Source organism: Amia ocellicauda, chromosome 2, assembly GCF_036373705.1.
Source record: "Amia ocellicauda isolate fAmiCal2 chromosome 2, fAmiCal2.hap1, whole genome shotgun sequence".
Lineage (NCBI taxonomy): Eukaryota > Metazoa > Chordata > Actinopteri > Amiiformes > Amiidae > Amia > Amia ocellicauda.
The window spans coordinates 41,396,017-41,416,969 of record NC_089851.1 but is presented as its reverse complement, the minus strand read 5'-3'; the positions used below and the strand labels follow the sequence as shown (position 1 = coordinate 41,416,969).

General features: G+C 38.2%; 1 protein-coding gene across 2 annotated transcripts in view; it reads left to right on the top strand.

Annotated features, from left to right (window-relative positions):
• Positions 1-20,953, top strand: part of larp4b (La ribonucleoprotein 4B) — a 79,834-nt gene that overhangs the window by 37,719 nt on the left and 21,162 nt on the right. For both annotated transcript variants that reach the window (XM_066723816.1, XM_066723824.1), the window contains exons 3-6: positions 1,705-1,852; positions 4,270-4,443; positions 14,186-14,267; positions 14,652-14,788. In XM_066723816.1, coding sequence (XP_066579913.1) covers positions 1,705-1,852; positions 4,270-4,443; positions 14,186-14,267; positions 14,652-14,788 — 541 coding nt within the window. The remainder of the gene's footprint in view (positions 1-1,704; positions 1,853-4,269; positions 4,444-14,185; positions 14,268-14,651; positions 14,789-20,953) is intronic.

Genomic DNA, 20,953 nt, shown 5'->3' with positions numbered 1-20,953 from the left:
CATCATGCCTTGTTACCACTGTGCAGGCTGGTGGTGGTGGTGTAGTGGTGTGGGGGATGTTTTCTTGGCACACTTTAGGCCCCTTAGTGCCAATTGGGCATCGTTTAAATGCCACGGCCTACCTGAGCATTGTTTCTGACCATGTCCATCCCTTTATGACCACCATGTACCCATCCTCTGATGGCTACTTCCAGCAGGATAATGCACCATGTCACAAAGGTCGAATCATTTCAAATTGGTTTCTTGAACATGACAATGAGTTCACTGTACTAAACTGGCCCCCACAGTCACCAGATCTCAACCCAATAGAGCATCTTTGGGATGTGGTGGAACGGGAGCTTCGTGCCCTGGATGTGCATCCCACAAATCTCCATCAACTGCAAGATGCTATCCTATCAATATGGGCCAACATTTCTAAAGAATGCTTTCAGCACCTTGTTGAATCAATGCCACGTAGAATTAAGGCAGTTCTGAAGGCGAAAGGGGGTCAAACACAGTATTAGTATGGTGTTCCTAATAATCCTTTAGGTGAGTGTATATGTATATATACATATACATATATATTCATATACCACGAGCCACCAGAACAGCTTCAGTGTGCCTTGGCACAGATTCTACAAATTTATGGAACTCTGCTGCCAACTTATTGCCGACAGAGAAACATGATTCTCAAAACCCATGCAGCGTCTTACTGTTTTTTGATGCTCCCTTCTCTCAATGTAATGACATGCCTAGTTGATTGTTGGATTCCCACATAGCAGTGCATTGTTTGGGTCTGAGTTGTACTTGAGTTAAATGCGAGGTTTGCATCTGCCAAACCACTGCTGCTTTAACAACAAATTGTACACCTCTTCTGATGGGATGTGTTTGTGACCAAGATGTTTTTCCTCAATGTTTTTGGGAGGAATGTGTTGGTTTTCAGTGCACTCACTCTTATGCAGTAGAGTACTAGTGCAGTGTACTTGCATAATGCTGTCAGTGGACTTGATTGACAGAGAGATGTATTTACCATATGGCATGGCACATGAACCCTTAAAATTTGCATATTCTGCAATTGTTATTTGGTCAGGTAATGTGCATTTTTGTCTAATGCGAAACTGTGGTGTGTGTGTGTGTGTGTGTAAAATACAAGCACACCCTTACTGCATTTACAACCCTAATCTAAATGTAGATCTCTGATAGACTGAGAGTCAGCAGAGCTGTAAACACATTGTTAGTGTATTTGGAATAGCACATTTTTATTTCTGTAGAAGTAGGCCATATACATACAACTTTTATTGTTGCACAGTTAATGTATTTCCTAATGAGACCATAAAACATCTCTAAGAGTGGTAATTTAAGTAAGAGCTTCATTTTTTTAATTGTGTGCCATTAAAAGAAAACTGAATCTTGTTTTGAAGGTGAGTGGGAAACATAACAATTTTTATGAATATTGCCCATGATTTACAGGGGAAAAAGTACATTTCTCAAGATTGCACACACAAACTTGCTTTGTTTTAGTTTAAGACTCAGTAAAGCATGATACTTTTCTTACTTAGTGTCATGTGTTAATCCAGCAGGTTGTGTATTTTGAGTCATGGGGTGAAATGGAAGGTAAAACAGAGTTGGGGACGTGGGGCGTCCAAATCAAGATTTTGTTCATTTTACAACGATAAACTTAAGAACCTTGTTTTTTTTTGTTTTGTTTTTTTCTACCCACTGTAGGAATCCACCAAGGTTTCTGAGCTTAACCCAAATGCAAAAGTATGGGCAAATCACATGCTTAACCTGGAAGCCACTGGGGCCACTGAACGCAGTGCTCACAAGACCTGGAAAGAGCCTTCAGATAATTCAGCAGAACCTGGTACAGAAGGTAATGTATTATTTGCCTGCACTGCAACCGATTTAGTTTCTTAATCTGATAATTGTTTATGAATGTCTAATTTAAATAATGAATATGCCCTGGTTTGATGCCTTATGTATTAAAAAAATATATCAAATATAATGCCCAAAATAAGTCCCGTAGATGCCACTTAATCCACCTTAACTTTTCTAAAGGAAATGTCATTGTAGCTAGATTTGAAGTGGAAAAAAGAGTGAGCAATTGAAGCAGTTGCCATACCTAATATCTTGACCAATATGTGGACAATGATTTTTTTATATTTGTAAGTAAATTTATTTTCATAAATGTTAGGGGTGTAAGGATTCACAGATTCAAATCAATACACCAGTCCAGCTGTTTGAGGTACAACTGCACCAATTCAAATTCCCCAATCCGGTCCATATTTATTAACAAACCAGTTAAATAGCGGTTCGCTTGTTACAGACTGATACAGGTATTGGATCATGATGTGTATTTTTTTTTTTTCACTCTCAAGTCACTGGTTTCTCCTAATGATACTTTGCAGGCAGCAATGCTAGGTGAATTTACATCGCCATTTCTGATCCGGATCGAATGTATCAGTAGCATTTGGTCAGGATCTGAAATGGCAGTGTAAACGCTTGGCGATCAGATCAAATGTACCTCTCAGGGAGATGGTACAGATCTGGATCAAATGCATCGGTAGCATTATTACAAATAAAATAGTTAAAATTTTGTACTGTATCTTGGCAAAAAATAGTTGTATTTTAATTTAAAATGCTTTGGCTGTGAAAAGTAACTTATGTTTGCAAGAAATGTTTGTATATGTATTTAAAATGTTTCGGTTGCGAAAAATATACAAGTGCGTTGGTTTTACTCGTTAGAATAATTTGCAACGAGATAAAACTGTTCTTGATATAGCCGTGTTATAGAGGACTAATTTTAATTTATGCGTATAAAGTTTGGACCCGTCTGTCTTGCTTTGCATGTGTGCAATTGGCTGGTGAAGAAGTACAAGGCCGGTTTACAAGGAAATGGAATGGTGTTGCTGAAAACAAGTGTAAGCTGTTTTTAGGATCTTCATACAGGTGTATTGTATACTAAATAACGATTTGTAACATACAGCAACTTCACAAATTTGCATTTTGTATGTGTATGCAAAATAACATAATCTGAACCATCTCCATTTTAATCGTAAAACGTTTATGAATGGGATTAAAACGCACACAAAAATCCCATATAAATCACTTGCAGTGAATGGCTGCTTGGCTCTGCGCTTTGAGGCCCCGGCTTGCATAGCGTCTCTCGGGCAAAAATACTCTTCTTATTCTTATTCTTATTTTCACACTTAGAGCAAAAATACCACAGTGATTTCGCATTCATTTGTATCGGTTATACTTTGATTGAGAGCATCTGCTATTCACCTATTCACCTAGTTATGCAGAAATGACGCTGTCTTGGAACAGGACAGCAGAATGGCTGTTTGTAAAGCATGTTCCACTGAAGTATCAGAAGGAGGAAGCTTGGGAAAGTATTTCAACACCAAGTTCATTAGCAAAACTTAACTGCATATTTATTTCCAATTGTTTTTTTCTAATGTAGTATGTGTATAATTATTCTGTTTTCATTCACACAATGCACTGTTATGTTTGTGTAAACTATGCTGGACTTTTTTGTTTTCAGGTGATTTATGTGTGAGATGGCATTTAAAAAAGTTTAACATTTAATACATTGGTCTGTTTTACCTGTTTTGGTTCTTGTACTTAATTTGAAATGTCTTCTAGTGTTAAACCCATCTATTTCTATTCACTGTATTTTGTGATGAAGTTTGTTGTGGAATAATACAGAAAGGAATATAAAGTTGAAGTTATAATTAAATTTGTGTTCATTGAAAAGAATAATCAAAAGCAAAATATTCATTTTATGCCAGGGTACAAATATTTAAATAACAAAATATCAGTATCGGTCAATTGTTATATGAATATCGGCATTGGCCCAGATTTTTCATATCAGTGCATCCCTAGTATTATGTGTTGCTATAGGTCAGATCATGCTGAACTTATTCAGAGTTTGTAAGTTTCCTTGGCACAGGTATATCTACAATGCAAATTGACACACCTGTCAGCTGTGTAGGTTAATGTGTAAAGGAAATAAATGTCACTGGTGAACTCTTGTAAGGTAATTGCAAAATCTGTGCCCTGTGAATGGTCAGTCATGGCTCCATATGTACTTGGATACCTGTTCTCACTTGAATGATGGGGGATTATACAAAACAGCCACATGCATTAAGTCATTTATAGTTATGCAGCATTTGCTTCATCTGTGTTGGACATGACACCGCAGGCATGGAAGCCATGTGGATTGTTTCCAAATTAGTACACATACATTCTATATATTCTGTGATGTTGTATTTCTCCACTCTTGTTTAGGCTATGAAGCCAACAGTAACAAAGACAAACAGTACCAGGAGCCTTTGTTGCCCGATCCGGATGAACCTCCCCCTGCAGCACTAACAGAGCAAGCAGACATGATCGCAGTGACACTGGAGTGCGCGGACTCTGTGTACCCGGAATTTGAATCGATGCACGAACCAAGTCAAGCCGGTAAGGATGGTTGAGCTCTGAGCATTTTACATTGTTACATTTCACAGGGTTTGCAAAGCCATGAAAACATGCCCACGTGTGTGTCAGTGTGATAGACAGGAGATGCACTTGGAGACCTTGTTTACGGTGGCAGTAGTTAACGTTGCCTTGGTTACCATCACCTAATACCCAGTCAGGAGTTCATATAACTCTAATATTGCTTATGTAGTAGATGGTAAATAGTTTGTTGGCCATGGCCTTGACTAAGAGAACAATGACCTGATGATGAATCTGGTTGCTGCATATGCTTCTTCATTGCCTTGTTTTCAGCAGTTTTCTAAACACATCTCGTTATAGCCCTTATCCAGTGCGACTTTCAAAACCTAAGAGCATTATAAAAGTGCAATACAGTCTAGAATTACAGATCAAAGCATAGTACAAATTACATGTTCAAAATTACATATGTGCACATGAGAAATATACAGTTAATATATCCTAGATTTGTGAGCTAATAATTGCAGACAAGATGTAAAGTCATAGTTAATAGCTCAGAGGAAAGGGATATGTTCTGGGGTAAACCAACAATACCACCACGACCACTTATGGGCCAGGGATGAAAAGGAGCGGGCTCTAGAGGAAGGGGATTGGAGGAGTTATGCCTCGGTTCCACTGGCTTAAGCGTACGTGTCGTGCCATGCAATCTCGGAGCTTTTTTTGCAAAACCAGGCCGCTGTGAAGTCCGTCCCTCTGATGGGAGAGGAGCAGTGACTGTGGGTTTGGTTTGTGTTTTAGTTTTAAAAACAGAGACCGAGAACAACAGTACGAGCGACACAGCCTGATGTGGAGAGGACTTTTGTGTCTGTTTTATTATTTGTGCTTTACATGATTTTAAACAGAGTAATAAATACACGTTTATGTTAAGAGATATCGGGAAGAGCTGAACCTGTAGAGACAACATTGTATTCAGGCAAGCACGTCCCCATAAGAATACGTTTCCATGTGCAACAATAATACTAAATAGCAAATATGTATTGTTATTATCGTCATCATTTGTGCTAGTATGTATTTTAAACGGCACAGCGTGACTCCCTTAATTTATTACTCTTACTACAGATTTGTAACTGCAAACGATACTATTTTCCATATTTATAATTTACTTATCAGACATCCTTAAACAGGGCAAGTTACAGTTGAAATAAAATACACACGTTTAACGATGAATCATCCATTATAGAAGGTTTAATTTAACTAAAGTGTGCGCGTCTCAGTCATGGCGTTTATGGACGCATTTATTAAACCAGTCCTTAATGTTTTAGAGGGAAACCCAGATCTGCTGTATTTATTTATTCATTAATTTAACTTGTAAATGGACACACCTTAACTAAATTGTGTTCGCCTTCCTACTGATTGTCTCTGCGGATTGTCCTGCACACATTCACAAAACACAGCCTGAAACACTGGCCAGCTGTTCATAAAATATTAATAACATCAGCTGCTACGATCCGATTATTATCCTTCAGTTTATTTTTAACTGGTCACGGCACTGCACCAGTCCTGTGAAATCCAAGTTTTTAATGCACTCGGATATTAACTGTAAGCAGTAATTGTTTCTGTTCGTGGATTTCACTCCATGCTGCTAATGAAACTTTAATTTCTTCGTGATCGCACACGGCACAATGTATCTGATCACCTCCCTGTGTCTGCAAGTCAAACACACACCTCCATTTCTGAAAGCGAATCATGTCCTCAGTGCGCGGGACGGACGATTACGGACACGACTAGCACCAGCAAATTACCGACTCGTCCACCAGTGGAAACGGGGCATTAGTCTTCTGGCACTGGAAGTCCAGAGAAATCTGGAGGGAATGTTCAGAGAGGTCAGGGTCTGAAGGTAGCTCAATGCAGTCTGGCCGAGATAGTGGTAGGTGAGGGTCAATGTCTTGAACTGGATGTGTGCTGAGATCAGGAGCCAGTGGAGGGAGCGGAGCAGTGGAGTAGCGTGTGCGAATCGGGGCAGAGAGAATACCAGACGAGCCGCAGAGCTCTGGATGAGCTGGAGCGGCGGGTAGTAGTTGCTGGGAGGCCGGCCAGGAGGGAGTTGCAGTAGTCAAGTAGTTGGTAGTAAAGAGCTGGATTTTATGTATATTGCTCAGGGAGGGGGGGAAAAAAAGAGATCATCAGATTTGGAAAGGTTGAGCTTGAGGTGGTGCGAGTGCATCCAGGCGGAGATAGCAGACAAACAGGAAGAGATGCAAGAGGAAATGAGAGGGTTGGAATTGGGGAAGATAAGATCTGACCATCGTCTGTGTAAAAATGGTAGGAGAAACCATGGGATTTGATGAGGGGGCCCAGGGAGCGAGTGTAGAGGATGCAGTGCTATGAGCGAGGCTATGGGGCTATGAAGATGCAATGTTTTTCAATAAACTGGTAGATTTTTTTTTTTTTAGCAGAATTGTTTAGATCAGTGGTCTCCAACCCTGGTCCTGAGCCCCAGTTCACTTAATGTTATAGGTCACCTTGAATCACCAATTTCTGAATACTAGGAACACATGAGAGTAATTTATCAATTAAACAACTCATCCAAGGTTTTCTTAACTCAAGAGGCTGAAGGTGTTCAGAGGATTGCTCTAATGGTTTTTAATGACTGCATTTACCAAACCACCGGCTTAATTGTTTTGAATTAAATACTTCCAGGTGTTTAAAAATTGGTGATACATGGGTGACCACAAAAACCTGCTGGATAGGGGCTCTCCAGGACCAGGATTGGAGACCACTGGTTTAAATCAAAACATTCAGTATACAAGTGAGAGAAATGAAAGCAAAGACTGAACCGCTTCCTTCTGAGGCAATAGTTATTGATCACATGATGCATTATAGGTATTTTATGGATGAATCAATACAAATATATAATAAACATCCATGTTTCTTTGAAGCCTCTTGCCTGTTAAAGGTTATTGTAGACATTAGTTTGTATGTATTTGTCCAAGTGTTTCCATTTATTTATACACATGCTCAATACCTACTTTCAGTACTAGAGAAAATTAAACTTTAATTATTACTGTATTGCAGTTTTTCACTTGACCTCTCCTCTCTGGCTGTTGGCTTTCTTGGCACATTGGACCCCATTCACATATGAGATTTAGGCCAGCCAGGGCCCTGGGCCGGGTGAAAACTAGTCCGGCTTTTTGACCCGGCATAAATCTTTTGAGGAAGCAGAAAGGCGACCTAAATGTGAATATGAGTATGCCGGGCCCTGGGCTGGGTGGAAAGCATCAGCGTGAGATGCAACTCAAACCATGCCCCCATATACTCGTTTGTCTGATTCAAAAGAGACGCCGCTTCTCGCCAATGCAGAAGTAAAAAGTCTATGAGGATATAACTATAGAAGCGATCACAAAGCTTCTTTCAATGGCTATCAATCAATCGCCCGACCAATTTACGAGGAAAATAAAAATGCAAAGTTCATACTTTAAAAATAACGACAAACTCAGTGAAGTTCAGATAATAGGTTGCACGTTTTTCAGAGAAACTCGGAAGAAATACTGAGCAACAGCTTTGATTTGCATATCGAACTGCAGCAAACAGCACTGAAGAGACTGACACTTTTGAAGTACTACTACTGTAATATATGTACTGTATGTGTGTGTGTGTGTGTGTGTGTAATACCCACTTTCAGATTTATAAATCTCAATAGGCTATTGATAACTAATGCATACGATTGCATGTGATTTAATGTAAATGCGCTTCGCTTTCAGGTGAATTGTATAACAACACTTTTAGACTTGCAAACCTGAAGATAGACATTTGAATAGGGAAATATATAGACCTGTAAGGAGACTTAATGTCATGTGTAAATGGTTTGTATGAGCAGATTTAATTCCTGGAATGCACTTCATGTAGGCTTCCTTTTCCGGTGCATATGTGAACACATTTAAGCCTCCTAAAACCTCAACTGTGAACGGGGTCAGAAAAAGACTAAGTTTAGGAGGCCCAGGGCCGGCCTAATAAGTGTGAATGGGGTCTTGGTTGCAGTAACAAAACGGGGGGGTGATGCACAATCAAGCTTTACTATACAAAAAAAATAAAAGCAAAAATCCTAAAAACCTAATGCACATAGAAGTCACATAGATAAGCGCATCAGTTCACTACTGAAAACTCATCTCACTACACTGACCTGCAGGCTTGATTAAGTGCAACCAAAGGATCAACCATAGCAATGAAAGAGGCAGTCAATAAAACCGCTCTGCACTGAGTGCCTGAGGACCTGAAATATTCTGGATGAGCTGGGGTAGCAAAGGTACATAGATACCCAGGACCATGTAAGTGCCTCTGGGCCCGTCTGTATGCTCCCTGTCCTCCCATTAGCAGCAGTGCAGACTCACTTGGTTGTTCTGCTTCGGCAGTGGGATGGGTAACTGCTGACAGGTTATCGCACTTCTAGATGACAAACACCACCTCTGTGCTAATTGTAGTTCAGTCGCACTTACAAAAAAAATGGTCCTTCCCCCTCACGGCTTTGATTTTTTGGTGAAATGCTCCCGTCGAGTTTTTCCTAAGGAAATTCTTTTTTAATATAAAATATGTACCTATAATTAAATCACCATACAGTCTGAAGGGGGGGGGGTGTTGTTCCGAAACTATGAGAAGTAGGACGACTCTTCAAATTCACTTTCCAATTATGTTTTATTCAGTCCAACCGTAGAACTACACAAATACAAAATAAAAGTAATAACATACACACAAACAGATTAAAAGAATGTGCAAATGACTCCATTGCAAAACAAAGTGTTATAAAGTAATAGACTTTAACCACTTCAACTCCAGATGGAAAAAAGATAATGAAATGAAGTTACCAGATTTTGAAAATAACGATTAATCACCTGATATTGCTTTAAAATGTAAATATATGATGAATGAAATTAACCCTTTCCTTAACCCTTTATGCTCCCGTGTACTACATATCCATGAAAAAGAGATCAAAACTATAAATATTTTAGTTTCTAATTTTATACTTTATAGTAAATAAACTTTTGTAATAAAAACAATACACTAAAATGCAAATAAACCTAATAAAATACTGAAACGCAAATGAAAATACACTGAATAAATAAACTATAATAAACAATGAACGGTAAATCTCAACTAAAACTAACTCACTATCAAAACCTGTGCCATCACCGGCTTGCTCTGTGCCATTTATTGAAATGTTCAATACAACAAGTTTGGATGGCTGTGCTACAAATTATTATGTATTTTATTATTTTTATTTCTTGGCAGACGCCCTTATCCAGCTAAACAGCTTTGCGCAACATTGTGATGGATCTGGCTACCACAAACGCCTGCTTCATTGCCTTGTATTCAGCATTGTTTTCTGAACGTATCTCATCACAGCACTGTATAGCTTTTTCTAATAACTACATAAACAAGTACATCTAGCAATAATCTAAAACTCCTATTACTCAATTAAATGCAATAAAAAGTTGAATCATATAATATTAGAAGGTTAATGTATTGTGGCAATATACATGAGACTTCCAGATGCTTACAGGTAGGCTACATTGTCTCTAAACTTCACGTGATTGTATAAAAACGTTGCATGATTGCCCTCCCTGTCTTTCATTACACATTGTACAGTATGAGCACTGCCTTTGGGAACGAAACCTGAAACTCTGGACTCCGAAGCCACTAATAGTGACATACGCAGATACAGCAAGGTACTGTGTAAGGGCTTTTCATTTGACATACATGCGTATGTCATGGTGTTGAAGTGTTACAAAAAGTTTACAAACAAGAGGAGGCCATTTGCCCCATCATGCTCATTTGGTGTCCATTAAATTTTCCGCTTCAGCCACATCGCTGGGGAGTTTGTTCCAGATTGTGACGACTCTCTGTGTGAAGAAGTGTCTCCTGTTTTCTGTCTTGAATGCCTTGAAGCCCAATTTCCATTTGTGTCCCTGTTGATCTGGAAAAGCTCCTCTGGTTTGATGTGGTCGATGCCAGGTGTCGTCCCACAACCGAATATTATTCAAGTCCCTTTGAATAACCTGAGCTGCCAAGATTGTATCTGCTGAGCCACCTATTTTAGTATCATCTGCAAATGTGACAGGTTTGCTAACTATCCCAGAGTCCAGATCATTAATATAGATGAGAAAAAGCAAAGACACTAATACTGATCCCTGTGGAACTCCACTAACAACCTCACTCCAGTTAGAAGCAAACTTTAGTCTAGAATATTTTAGTTAGTGGCCTATAAATTCCTCTAATTTCTTTAAGTTAACAGCTTAGTAGTTGAGAAAAATAATTATCGGATTGGTATCAGAAAAGAAAGTGGTAACGAGCCATCTTTAATTGAACACAATAAAATTGACAATCTGGTCTATCATAAAATCAGTTATTGTGAAAGAATGATAATTGTGTTGAGTGCTGAAACACCTGAATGTCTACACATATAGCCTATTCATATAATGTATTTTATTAGCTGTAGCAAAGTATACAAAAATTGCACCTGATATAGCTCTCATCTGTCTGTTTTCTGATGGCTCGGCAAGTTTCTAACTTTCCTTGGAATTCAATCTTGATGGTGTTTGGATCAATGCCTTGATCAGTCACCTGTTTGATCATGTACAGTACTGTGCAGAAGTTTTAGGCAGTTGTGAAAATAATGCTGTAAAGTAAGAGCTTTCAAAAATAGACATGTTAATAGATTATATTTATCAATTAACTAAATGCAAAGTGAGTGAACAGAAGAAAAATCTACATCAAATCCATATTTGGTGTGACCACGCTGTGCCATCAAAACAGCATCAGTTCTTCTAGGTACACTTGCACACAGTTTTTGAAGGAACTCGGCAGGTAGGTTGGTCCAAACATCTTGGAGAACAAATTACAGCTTTTCTGTGTATTTAGGCAGCCTCAGTTGCTTCTCTCGCTTCATGTAATCCCAGACAGACTCGATGATGCTGAGATCAGGGCTCTGTGAGGGCCATACCATCACTTCCAGGACTCCTTGTTCTTCTTTACTCTGAAGATAGTTCTTAATGACTGTCACTGTATGTTTGGGGTAGTTGTCATGCTGCAGCATACATTTGGGGCCAATCAGATGCCTCCCTGATGTTATTGCATGATGGATAAGTATCTACCTGTACTTCTCAGCATTGAGGAGACCATGAATTCTGACCAAATCCCCAACTCCATTTGCAGAAATGCAGCCCCAAACTTGCAAGGAACCTCCACCATGCTTCACTGTTGCCTGCAGACACTCATTCGTGTACCGCTCTTCTGCTACAGTTAAATATTTCAAATTTTGACTCATCAGTCCAGAGCACCTGCTGCCATTTTTCTGCACCCCAGTTCCTGTGTTTTTGTTCATAGTTGAGTTGCTTGGCCTTGTTTCCATGTTTGGAGGTATGGCTTCCATGAAGGCCGCTTCTGACCAGACTTCTTCGGACAGTAGATGGGTGTATCAGGGTTCCCTGACTGTGTGCAAGTGTACCTTGAAGAATTGATGCTGTTTTGAAGGCAAAGGGTGGTCACACCCTTTTTTGCTAACATGCAAAACAGACATTTTCTAGCATGAATCCCTGAAATTTGGCTCTCCTAGAAATTAACAAATACACGCCAAAGTAAACATTTAATTTTCATCATAAATAACTACAAATCAAACATTGCAAAAAAATCAGAAAAAATATCCACAAATATTAATGTTCTAGATATTAGTGCTCATCTATCTTATATTAATATTTTACACACGTCAGGTTCTCCTCAGGTTTGCAAGTCCTCCTCAGTCCTTAATACAGATGATCCACTGATGATGAACAGTGACAGGTTATAGTGCAGGAAGCACAGGTTCTCTACAGTAGAGAGAAATCCCCTCAAAAGTGTAACTTATTTACTGCGTATGTTAAAAGTATTGCAATATGAATCATAGCTAAAACACAATGTAGGATTGTAAGTAGTTTTATAAATATATTGTATAGTTTTTTTTTTTTTTTTTTTTATCCAACATTGTCTGAGAGGTCGTTTTCTTCATGGTTTTCTTTAGATTTTTTTTTTTTTTTACTGTGATCTGAGCGTGTTATCATTTGGAGACAGTTTTTGCTTGTTGATATCCAGTCAACATCTACAGCTAATATTTCATTTTTTGTTTTATATATATGAATTGCTATTGTGAATTTTGAAAAGCGATTTAACTTCATTAAAAAATATGCCATAGTATAATACGATAGTCTTCAGATATGACGAGAATTATGGATACTCAAATGTAGCACAGCTTTCAAAAACACTTTCTATTGGTTATGAGGTTTTAGTTAAACCAATTTGTATTGGTTTTTAAGCCCTAGGTTTCTCAGTGGGTGTGTTTTTGCTTCAACATAGAGCTCAATAATGTGCGCTCTGCACACTGTGCATGAGAGTCACTCTGGATTCGAAAGCTTCCAGCGGAAAGTTAAAACACCATAACTATGTTAAAAAACAATGTTAAATACATGTAATGAGGACCATAAAATCAAATGTATTTTTTGAAGTCTGAAAAAGGATTTTATGGTAATTTGAAAAAAATATTTAGCCAATAGTTTCAGAATGTATCATGGCATTATCGGAGGAATATGTGCCGATACTGATTTTTCATTAAAAGACCAATTTAGGCCAATGATATTGATGCTCCGATATAACTGTCGGGCCCTAGTTTTATCCAACTCTGTTTTTCATTTTCGTCACACAGCTATTGTATGAAGTAGCATATGAGACACTTCCCTACAGCCCATATTATAATTAAAATATTGTTTAAATGGCTTGTTATTTTATGATAGCAAAAATATCATTGTATTTTTATTCATGAGAGAAATAAGATTTTCGATAGAACCCTGTGTTCTAAAAGACTAATTTAATATATACATATAATGCTGTTTGGACGTCCATGCTACTGCGCATGCAAGGACCCGTGTTGGCTACAATTTGATCCTGATCAAATGGCAGTGTAAACGCAACACCGCTGATCATGATCAAACAAATTTTTAACATCGGTGAGGGCTTGACACTGCAGAGAAGTGCTATACCGTTTACCGGCACAGCCCTACTCCTGGTGGCCATACCTTTTGAACTGGTTTTTTGATCTTGAACGATTGACCAGTGAACGGTGTGCACTTAATCATTTAAGATTTAAGATTTGTAGAAACTGGTATTTTTGCTTTTCTCTGTGGTTTAGATCAAAGGAACCAGGATTTTAACAGTGGCTTAAGGCCTTTTTAATAATCATAATCATGATGGCAATTGTACATTTATTTTTAGGTTGACTCTGTAGCATTGTACTTGTAGCTGTAAAATGCATTCAGCAATAGAGCAAAAATACAGCAAAAAATAGACCGCAAGACATAGTTGTTCATCCTGTTTCAGTACCTAAGAGGGATCAATCAAAAATTACTGCTATATTGAATCTGCTGTCTACATCAAAGTTGGTATACATGTTAGTCCACGATGAGTTGTAAATTATAAACTTATAGGTTTGTGACACCTGTGGTGTCCACACCAATCTGGAATGGTCTAGACACCCATAAAGAAAAGCAGGCCATCTCTTTGACTGTGACTGGGAGGTTTTGTGTGTTTTAATTCCCTTCACCAAGGTACTGCTGGCTTAAGTTGTATGGTTATGCAGTCCTTTGTGTACCTGTTTGCATGTTTACATTTTGACTTTCTAATTTCCCCTTCCAGGCCTAGCAGGATGAAAGTTTAATGCAGAATCTAAATAGAAATGTCTTGTTGCTTTCAGGTGGGAGTGAGACGCCTGCGACCGATAGTCGGGAGGACCTTCGAGAGCATCTGAAGAAGACTCTAGAGTTCTGCTTATCTCGGCAAGTGGTGTTTCTCAAAGCTGCAGGAGTAATATTTGCACTTGCTTTTTCATCTGACAAGATTGATAGCCGAAAATGGCTGTACATTTTTTTTTTTATGTTTTGTAATTGTGCATGTTTGACTGAACAATATAGCCTCTTTTATAAATGTGTTTCTGTGAATTAAAATTCAACAATTTGTCAGTCCTAAATTATTTTCCTTAAATGCAAACAGTGTGAAGTTGTTACAGAATACTTATTAGTTGTTTGACCTCTGTGGGAGGTTTCTAAATGCAAGCATTATTGCTTAACTACAAAGAATTTATCAGTGGGAGGTTTAGGCAAGGCCTATAGGGAGTGACAATTTTTTGTTAATTTTTTATTCTCCTATTTCTTTTTCTCCAGTGAAAACCTTGCCAGTGACATGTACCTAATCTCTCAGATGGACAGTGACCAGTACGTGCCAATAATGACGGTTGCAAATCTGGACCACGTTAAGAAACTGAGCAGTGATATGGATTTGATTGTCGACGTCTTGAGGTGTAAGTGCAAGTGTTTGCTGTGTAAAATATCCTGCAGGTTACGAGGCTTGCTAGTCAACTGAGTTTTTGCTAAAACAAAAAAGAAATAATTAACGGAGGGGGGAAGGTTGTACATTTTATGCTTTCTGCAATATTGTACTATACTTTTTATCTAAATCTATAAATTTAATTACATAGACATAAACAGACTTGATTAAACTGTGATTAGTGTTATGCTTTCCTCTGTGTTAAGCACTCCAGGATGATGACGGGTATATCAAGTGAAAAAGCTCTTGCAGTATTGTGCTGTACCTGTGTAAGTCTGGGACTGCAGTCTCCCCCACGATTACTGTATTTCTGCTTCCTTTGCATAGTTAAATGGTTTAATGAGTGAAAGGATGCTGATCTGTTAAGATACAGCCAAAATGTTGCAATGGACAAATTGTTTTTTTTAATTTATCATTAGAGTTCTTGTTTTATTAGTAAGTACTTTCGATTGGTCTAGGACTTTAAACTGGAGTGTGGCTTGTTTATCTGGTATGGATATCATAAGAAATCATTTCTGAATAAAGTCCTGTTATCTAGTGACCCGCATACATATAGCCCACAGCGGTCAAGTTCTCTGAAAACCTGAGGGGGTTGACTGGGTTACCACAATACCTTAATACGGATTCAGATTAGCGCTGAGGTTGATCTCCATGAATTAACCTTGTTTTTATAAAATTCAAATCAAAGTAGTATTTAATTCCTTTCCTTTTATTCCTGCATTGTGTATTGGGATAGTTGTGAGGAATGTGAACATTGTACAAGTTTCCAAGTCCCTCAAAGCAGACCTTACAGTTTATACTAAGCCAGGTTTTCTTTTATTGTAATGTTAAATTAGCAATTTCTTGGAATTACAGGGAGGGCTGGTCTGATCCCCATGTCAGTAGAGGATAAATTAAGATGTATGAATAATTCCCTTACCAAATGTCCAATGGTTACTTTAATTAGTGCGGTTTCTTTTAAGACTGAACATGGCTTGTGCATGTTTTGGTATTGAGATAGAATTACTTAAGTGTCATTCAATTTAGTTTTAAGTTTTCTTGTATGCTATCAAACTGGGGAAGAAACTAGCTAAAGCTTCTGTTACCAGCATGTAGATTGTATTCAGGTTTGTTGCCCTGGTTTATGGAATATATAAAATACCTTGAATGTCTGCGTTTCACAAAATAAATCTTCAGTTGGAATATCGTACTAGTCTCTGTGGAGACGGGGAATGGCAGCCCATTTTCAGTTGGGGGGTCTTCCAGCATTGACATATCTGTTGGTGAGCACAGGCCTGTATTGTAAAACAGAACTTCAAAGCTGTCTCCTTAACTCCTTTACCACAAGCCTAAATTTCTGAATTAGGAAGGTATACGAATTTGTATATGTATTTGCCAGTATTAGGTCGTATGATTTACAGCATCCCCTGTGGCTGCTCTGTGCCTGTGGAATTACTTATTTTTAGGCAGATGCCCTTATCCAGGGCTTAGGGCTTAGGGAAACGTATATAGTTTCATATTATGCTATATCGTTTATATCGTGGTGTAGCAAATAGCAATCTTTACGGCAGTATTTTTCATCATTAGGACGCTTTGCGTTCTTCCCGGGTCTTCCACACGTGTCGGATGCGGCAAGAAATGAGCATCAGAGAAACAGACAGACATGAGGAGAGACCTGACACACAATAACCAACACAACCAAGAGATTCTTTAATGCGCAAGCGCACATGTTGCGCACCGCTCTCATCGCCAGGCTGAACTCGATCTGCAAGCACCCCCCTCCCCTGCTAATTTAGACCGATATCATTTGTATAAAAATAATAATAACGTTTGTTTGCATTTTAATAAATTGGAAAGCAATGCAAACACATGCAGAAAGTATCATTTTATTTCTATTAAGATGGTGAAGTGGTTCAACAGTTGTATTATTATTATTATTATTATTATTATTATTGTTATTACTATTATTATAACTATTTTGTATTAACAACGTGCTGTACTTGTAAGTAGAATCGAAACGCGACAGTCAGAGGGGAAATGTCCCTGTCTAGTAGATGTTAATGCGCCACTATAAGCCCGGCTGTGCTAAATCTTCCTGAATCTGTACCCTTTACAGTTCATGTGTTGCGTGATTACTATTACTTGTGTTATTGTTCTTATGTGACAATAAATCATAATGTGTATATGTATATACACTCACCTAAAGGATTATTAGGAACACCTGTTCAATTTCTCATTAATGCAATAATCTAACCAACCAATCACATGGCAGTTGCTTCAATGCATTTAGGGGTGTGGTCCTGGTCAAGACAATCTCCTGAACTCCAAACTGAATGTCTGAATGGGAAAGAAAGGTGATTTAAGCAATTTTGAGCGTGGCATGGTTGTTGGTGCCAGACGGGCCAGTCTGAGTATTTCACAATCTGCTCAGTTACTGGGATTTTCACGCACAACCATTTCTAGGGTTTACAAAGAATGGTGTGAAAAGGGAAAAACATCCAGTAAGCGGCAGTCCTGTGGGCGAAAATGCCTTGTTGATGCTAGAGGTCAGAGGAGAATGGGCCGACTGATTCAAGCTGATAGAAGAGCAACTTTGACTGAAATAAGCACTCGTTACAACCGAGGTATGCAGCAAAGCATTTGTGAAGCCACAACACGTACAACCTTGAGGCGGATGGGCTACAACAGCAGAAGACCCCACCGGGTACCACTCATCTCCACTACAAATAGGAAAAAGAGGCTACAATTTGCACAAGCTCACCAAAATTGGACAGTTGAAGACTGGAAAAATGTTGCCTGGTCTGATGAGTCTCGATTTCTGTTGAGACATTCAGATGGTAGAGTCAGAATTTGGCGTAAACAGAATGAGAACATGGATCCATCATGCCTTGTTACCACTGTGCAGGCTGGTGGTGGTGGTGTAATGGTGTCGGGGATGTTTTCTTGGCACACTTTAGGCCCCTTAGTGCCAATTGGGCATCGTTTAAATTCCACGGCCTACCTGAGCATTGTTTCTGACCATGTCCATCCCTTTATGACCACCATGTACCCATCCTCTGATGGCTACTTCCAGCAGGATAATGCACCATGTCACAAAGGTGGAATCATTTCAAATTGGTTTCTTGAACATGACAATGAGTTCACTGTACTAAACTGGCCCCCACAGTCACCAGATCTCAACCCAATAGAGCATCTTTAGGATGTGGTGGAACGGGAGCTTCGTGCCCTGGATGTGCATCCCACAAATCTCCATCAACTGCAAGATGCTATCCTATCAATATGGGCCAACATTTCTAAAGAATGCTTTCAGCACCTTGTTGAATCAATGCCACGTAGAATTAAGGCAGTTCTGAAGGCGAAAGGGGGTCAAACACAGTATTAGTATGGTGTTCCTAATAATCCTTTAGGTGAGTGTATGTGCTCTGAGGAAGATAAGTCGAAATGCGTAAGCATTATAATGTTCACTTTTTCTCTAAAAAATAATTTGAGACATCGTTGAAATGTGTGAATATATATATATATATATATATATATATATATATATATATATATATATATATAATGTGTGTGTGTATCCCATAACAAATGTAATAGTAATCACACAACACTTGCCCTGTAATGGGTTGCATTCTGCATATATTTACCATGACAGCCTGCATGTAGTATTTGTTAGTTTTGCTTATTGAAGGATTAACGAAATACTTGTAGTTTGAATGTCTTTGGTCTTATTTTGTGGCTTGATTGGATAAAAACATGAAATATCGAGATGTATATCGTGTATCGCCCAAACTTCTAAAAATAGAGATTATTTTTAAGTCTTATTGCCCAGCCCTACCAGGGCTACTTATGAAATATAAGTGCAACACAAAGTGCTAAAATACAGTGCAGTTCAAGGCATAATACAGTTCATTTCAAAGCATAATACGTTTTACAAATTCCAATTTACACTAGTGTATACAATGTATGAGGTCTTACATCCTGGATTGTAAAAGCTAAGTGCCGACAAGATGTTATGTCACAGTCAACGGCCAATCTTGTGTGAAGTGCAGTGTCAAGCAATTTGTGCTTGATCTGCTTTAGTTTATATAGGTATTTATAGACTGGAAAAGCAATGGTGCGAGATTAGTTGTCCCAGGTGTGTTAGAGCGCTAGAGACTTAAGCATCCCATTTTGCACTAACAGCACGTCTGGGCAGTAACAACTAGTTGATTAAAATCCATAACGTTGATTATTAAAAATCGTTGGCAATGAATTTCATTGTTGATTAGTTGGGTCTACCTGGGGCATCGCTTAAAAAAAAAAAAAAAATCTTTTAAAGAAAGCGGAGGCTACAGCTACATCCATGGAAAATCATGTCAAAGAAGACCATTGCAAAATGTACAAAGCTGAACTCATGGTGTGTGAAGGAGCCATGATGATATTGGATGAAGACGCTCCGCACGGTACAGGCCATTGCACACTGGATCTGACGCGTAATTTGACCTTCATCCTAAAAGTTCCACAAGTACACAGCCTTTCCCTTTTCTTGAAATGGTGTGCATCTCACAAGCTACATCTGTTCCTTTACCTCCTCAACTACAATATTAGTATTATTAATATACATTTTATTTTTAACACACTTGTTATAACCCACATGCTACAAGTCAAGCAAGAGTCAAACCAGACACGGTAAAAAGACAGCAGTACAGTATACAGAAAAAAACTAAGTAATCAAAGTGCGTTGCACAGCCCCGGCGCAGTGCTGCAGAAGACTCGGACTATGGGATCAAATTAGTGCCATAAATATTTAATTATAAATATGTCATGTATGAAAACTAATTTTGAGTTTCATTTTATTTTGCAGCAGGGCTGCTGCAGAAATGATGAGCTTTTAAATAATTTGTATTTGTACAAAAATGTAAATTAAATGTATCACACAAACTACACCTCACCATAAAGACAAAAGCAGAGTGTTTGTTTCATCGTTAAACTATTTATTTGAAAGTGCAAACCTCTGTAAATAATGTAACTCACGTTTTTGTTGTTTATCTGTGCTTAACCACTTTCTAAAATTCTAGCTACATCAGACAGTCGGTACAACTCAAGCCCAGCTCCTCCGCCATAGCTTGCCATATGTTGTCAGTCTATATTTATTTGCTCCGTTGTCTAGTTCCCATTGTTAGACTCACAGATAAACTTTTCCAACAATCTAAACGTTTTCCTCTTGTGTTTCATTGGTCAATATCATTTTTAACGTGCATAAAATCAGATTGAATCAAACTAGTTTCACGGTGTGAAAGGTGGGAAGGGAATATGCGCACACTTTGTTTTTAGCTTTTCAAGCATGTAAAGATAGGATGCATCATCGGATCCAGTGTGCATGTAAATGTAAATATTGTGCTACTATGCATACTTGTATTGTCTTGTTTAAAAATAAAAATCATTCTACCACCATAGTCCAGTATTGGACTGCTGTTGGAGCTATTTGATGTAGAAAAGCCTGTAAATACTGAATTGTTAATTATTTTTCAAAACAGTGTAGCACATTTCAAACTGAAGAGTAAAATAGCTTTGTTTTTTGAGAACAATGAAATTAAAACACCTGTTGCTATGTGCACTTTATTACCCTTTATTTTTATAACTGCAATATCAAGGTGTTTTAAATACCATTGTGCTAATAAGTAAAAACAAAACTTTTTTTTTTTTTAAATAAAACACTTGCATTTAATGCTGGATTTTTTAAAATCCAATTAATCGAAGTAGTAATCGACAGATTAATCTATCTAGTTGTTTGTTCCAGCCCTACTTAGTTTTGCAGGTTGTTCTTGTTCATCTTTAGTTTATATCAATGTTAATGGTCTGGAAAAAAATTGGGATGATAGTGGAATGAGAAATATGTCTGTAAAGGAATACTTGCACAGATTTAAAAGCATTGCAGTGTTGCATGTGGGTGTGGCCAGTAGGCTGAGTCATGTGACGGGTAACTGTGTTCCGCAGTAACGTAACTCAGGGATTTATTTAGTTTTTCAGTCATGTGTATAGGAATGAATGTTTAAATTGTTAAAATTGGAAATCTTTCCTTATTCCATTGTAAGTGTCCTCTTGAAAATGAACGCTGCAGAAAAATCTTCGTAGCTATCAATATTTTCTAAAATTAGTGCCAGATTATTCTTGTCTACTT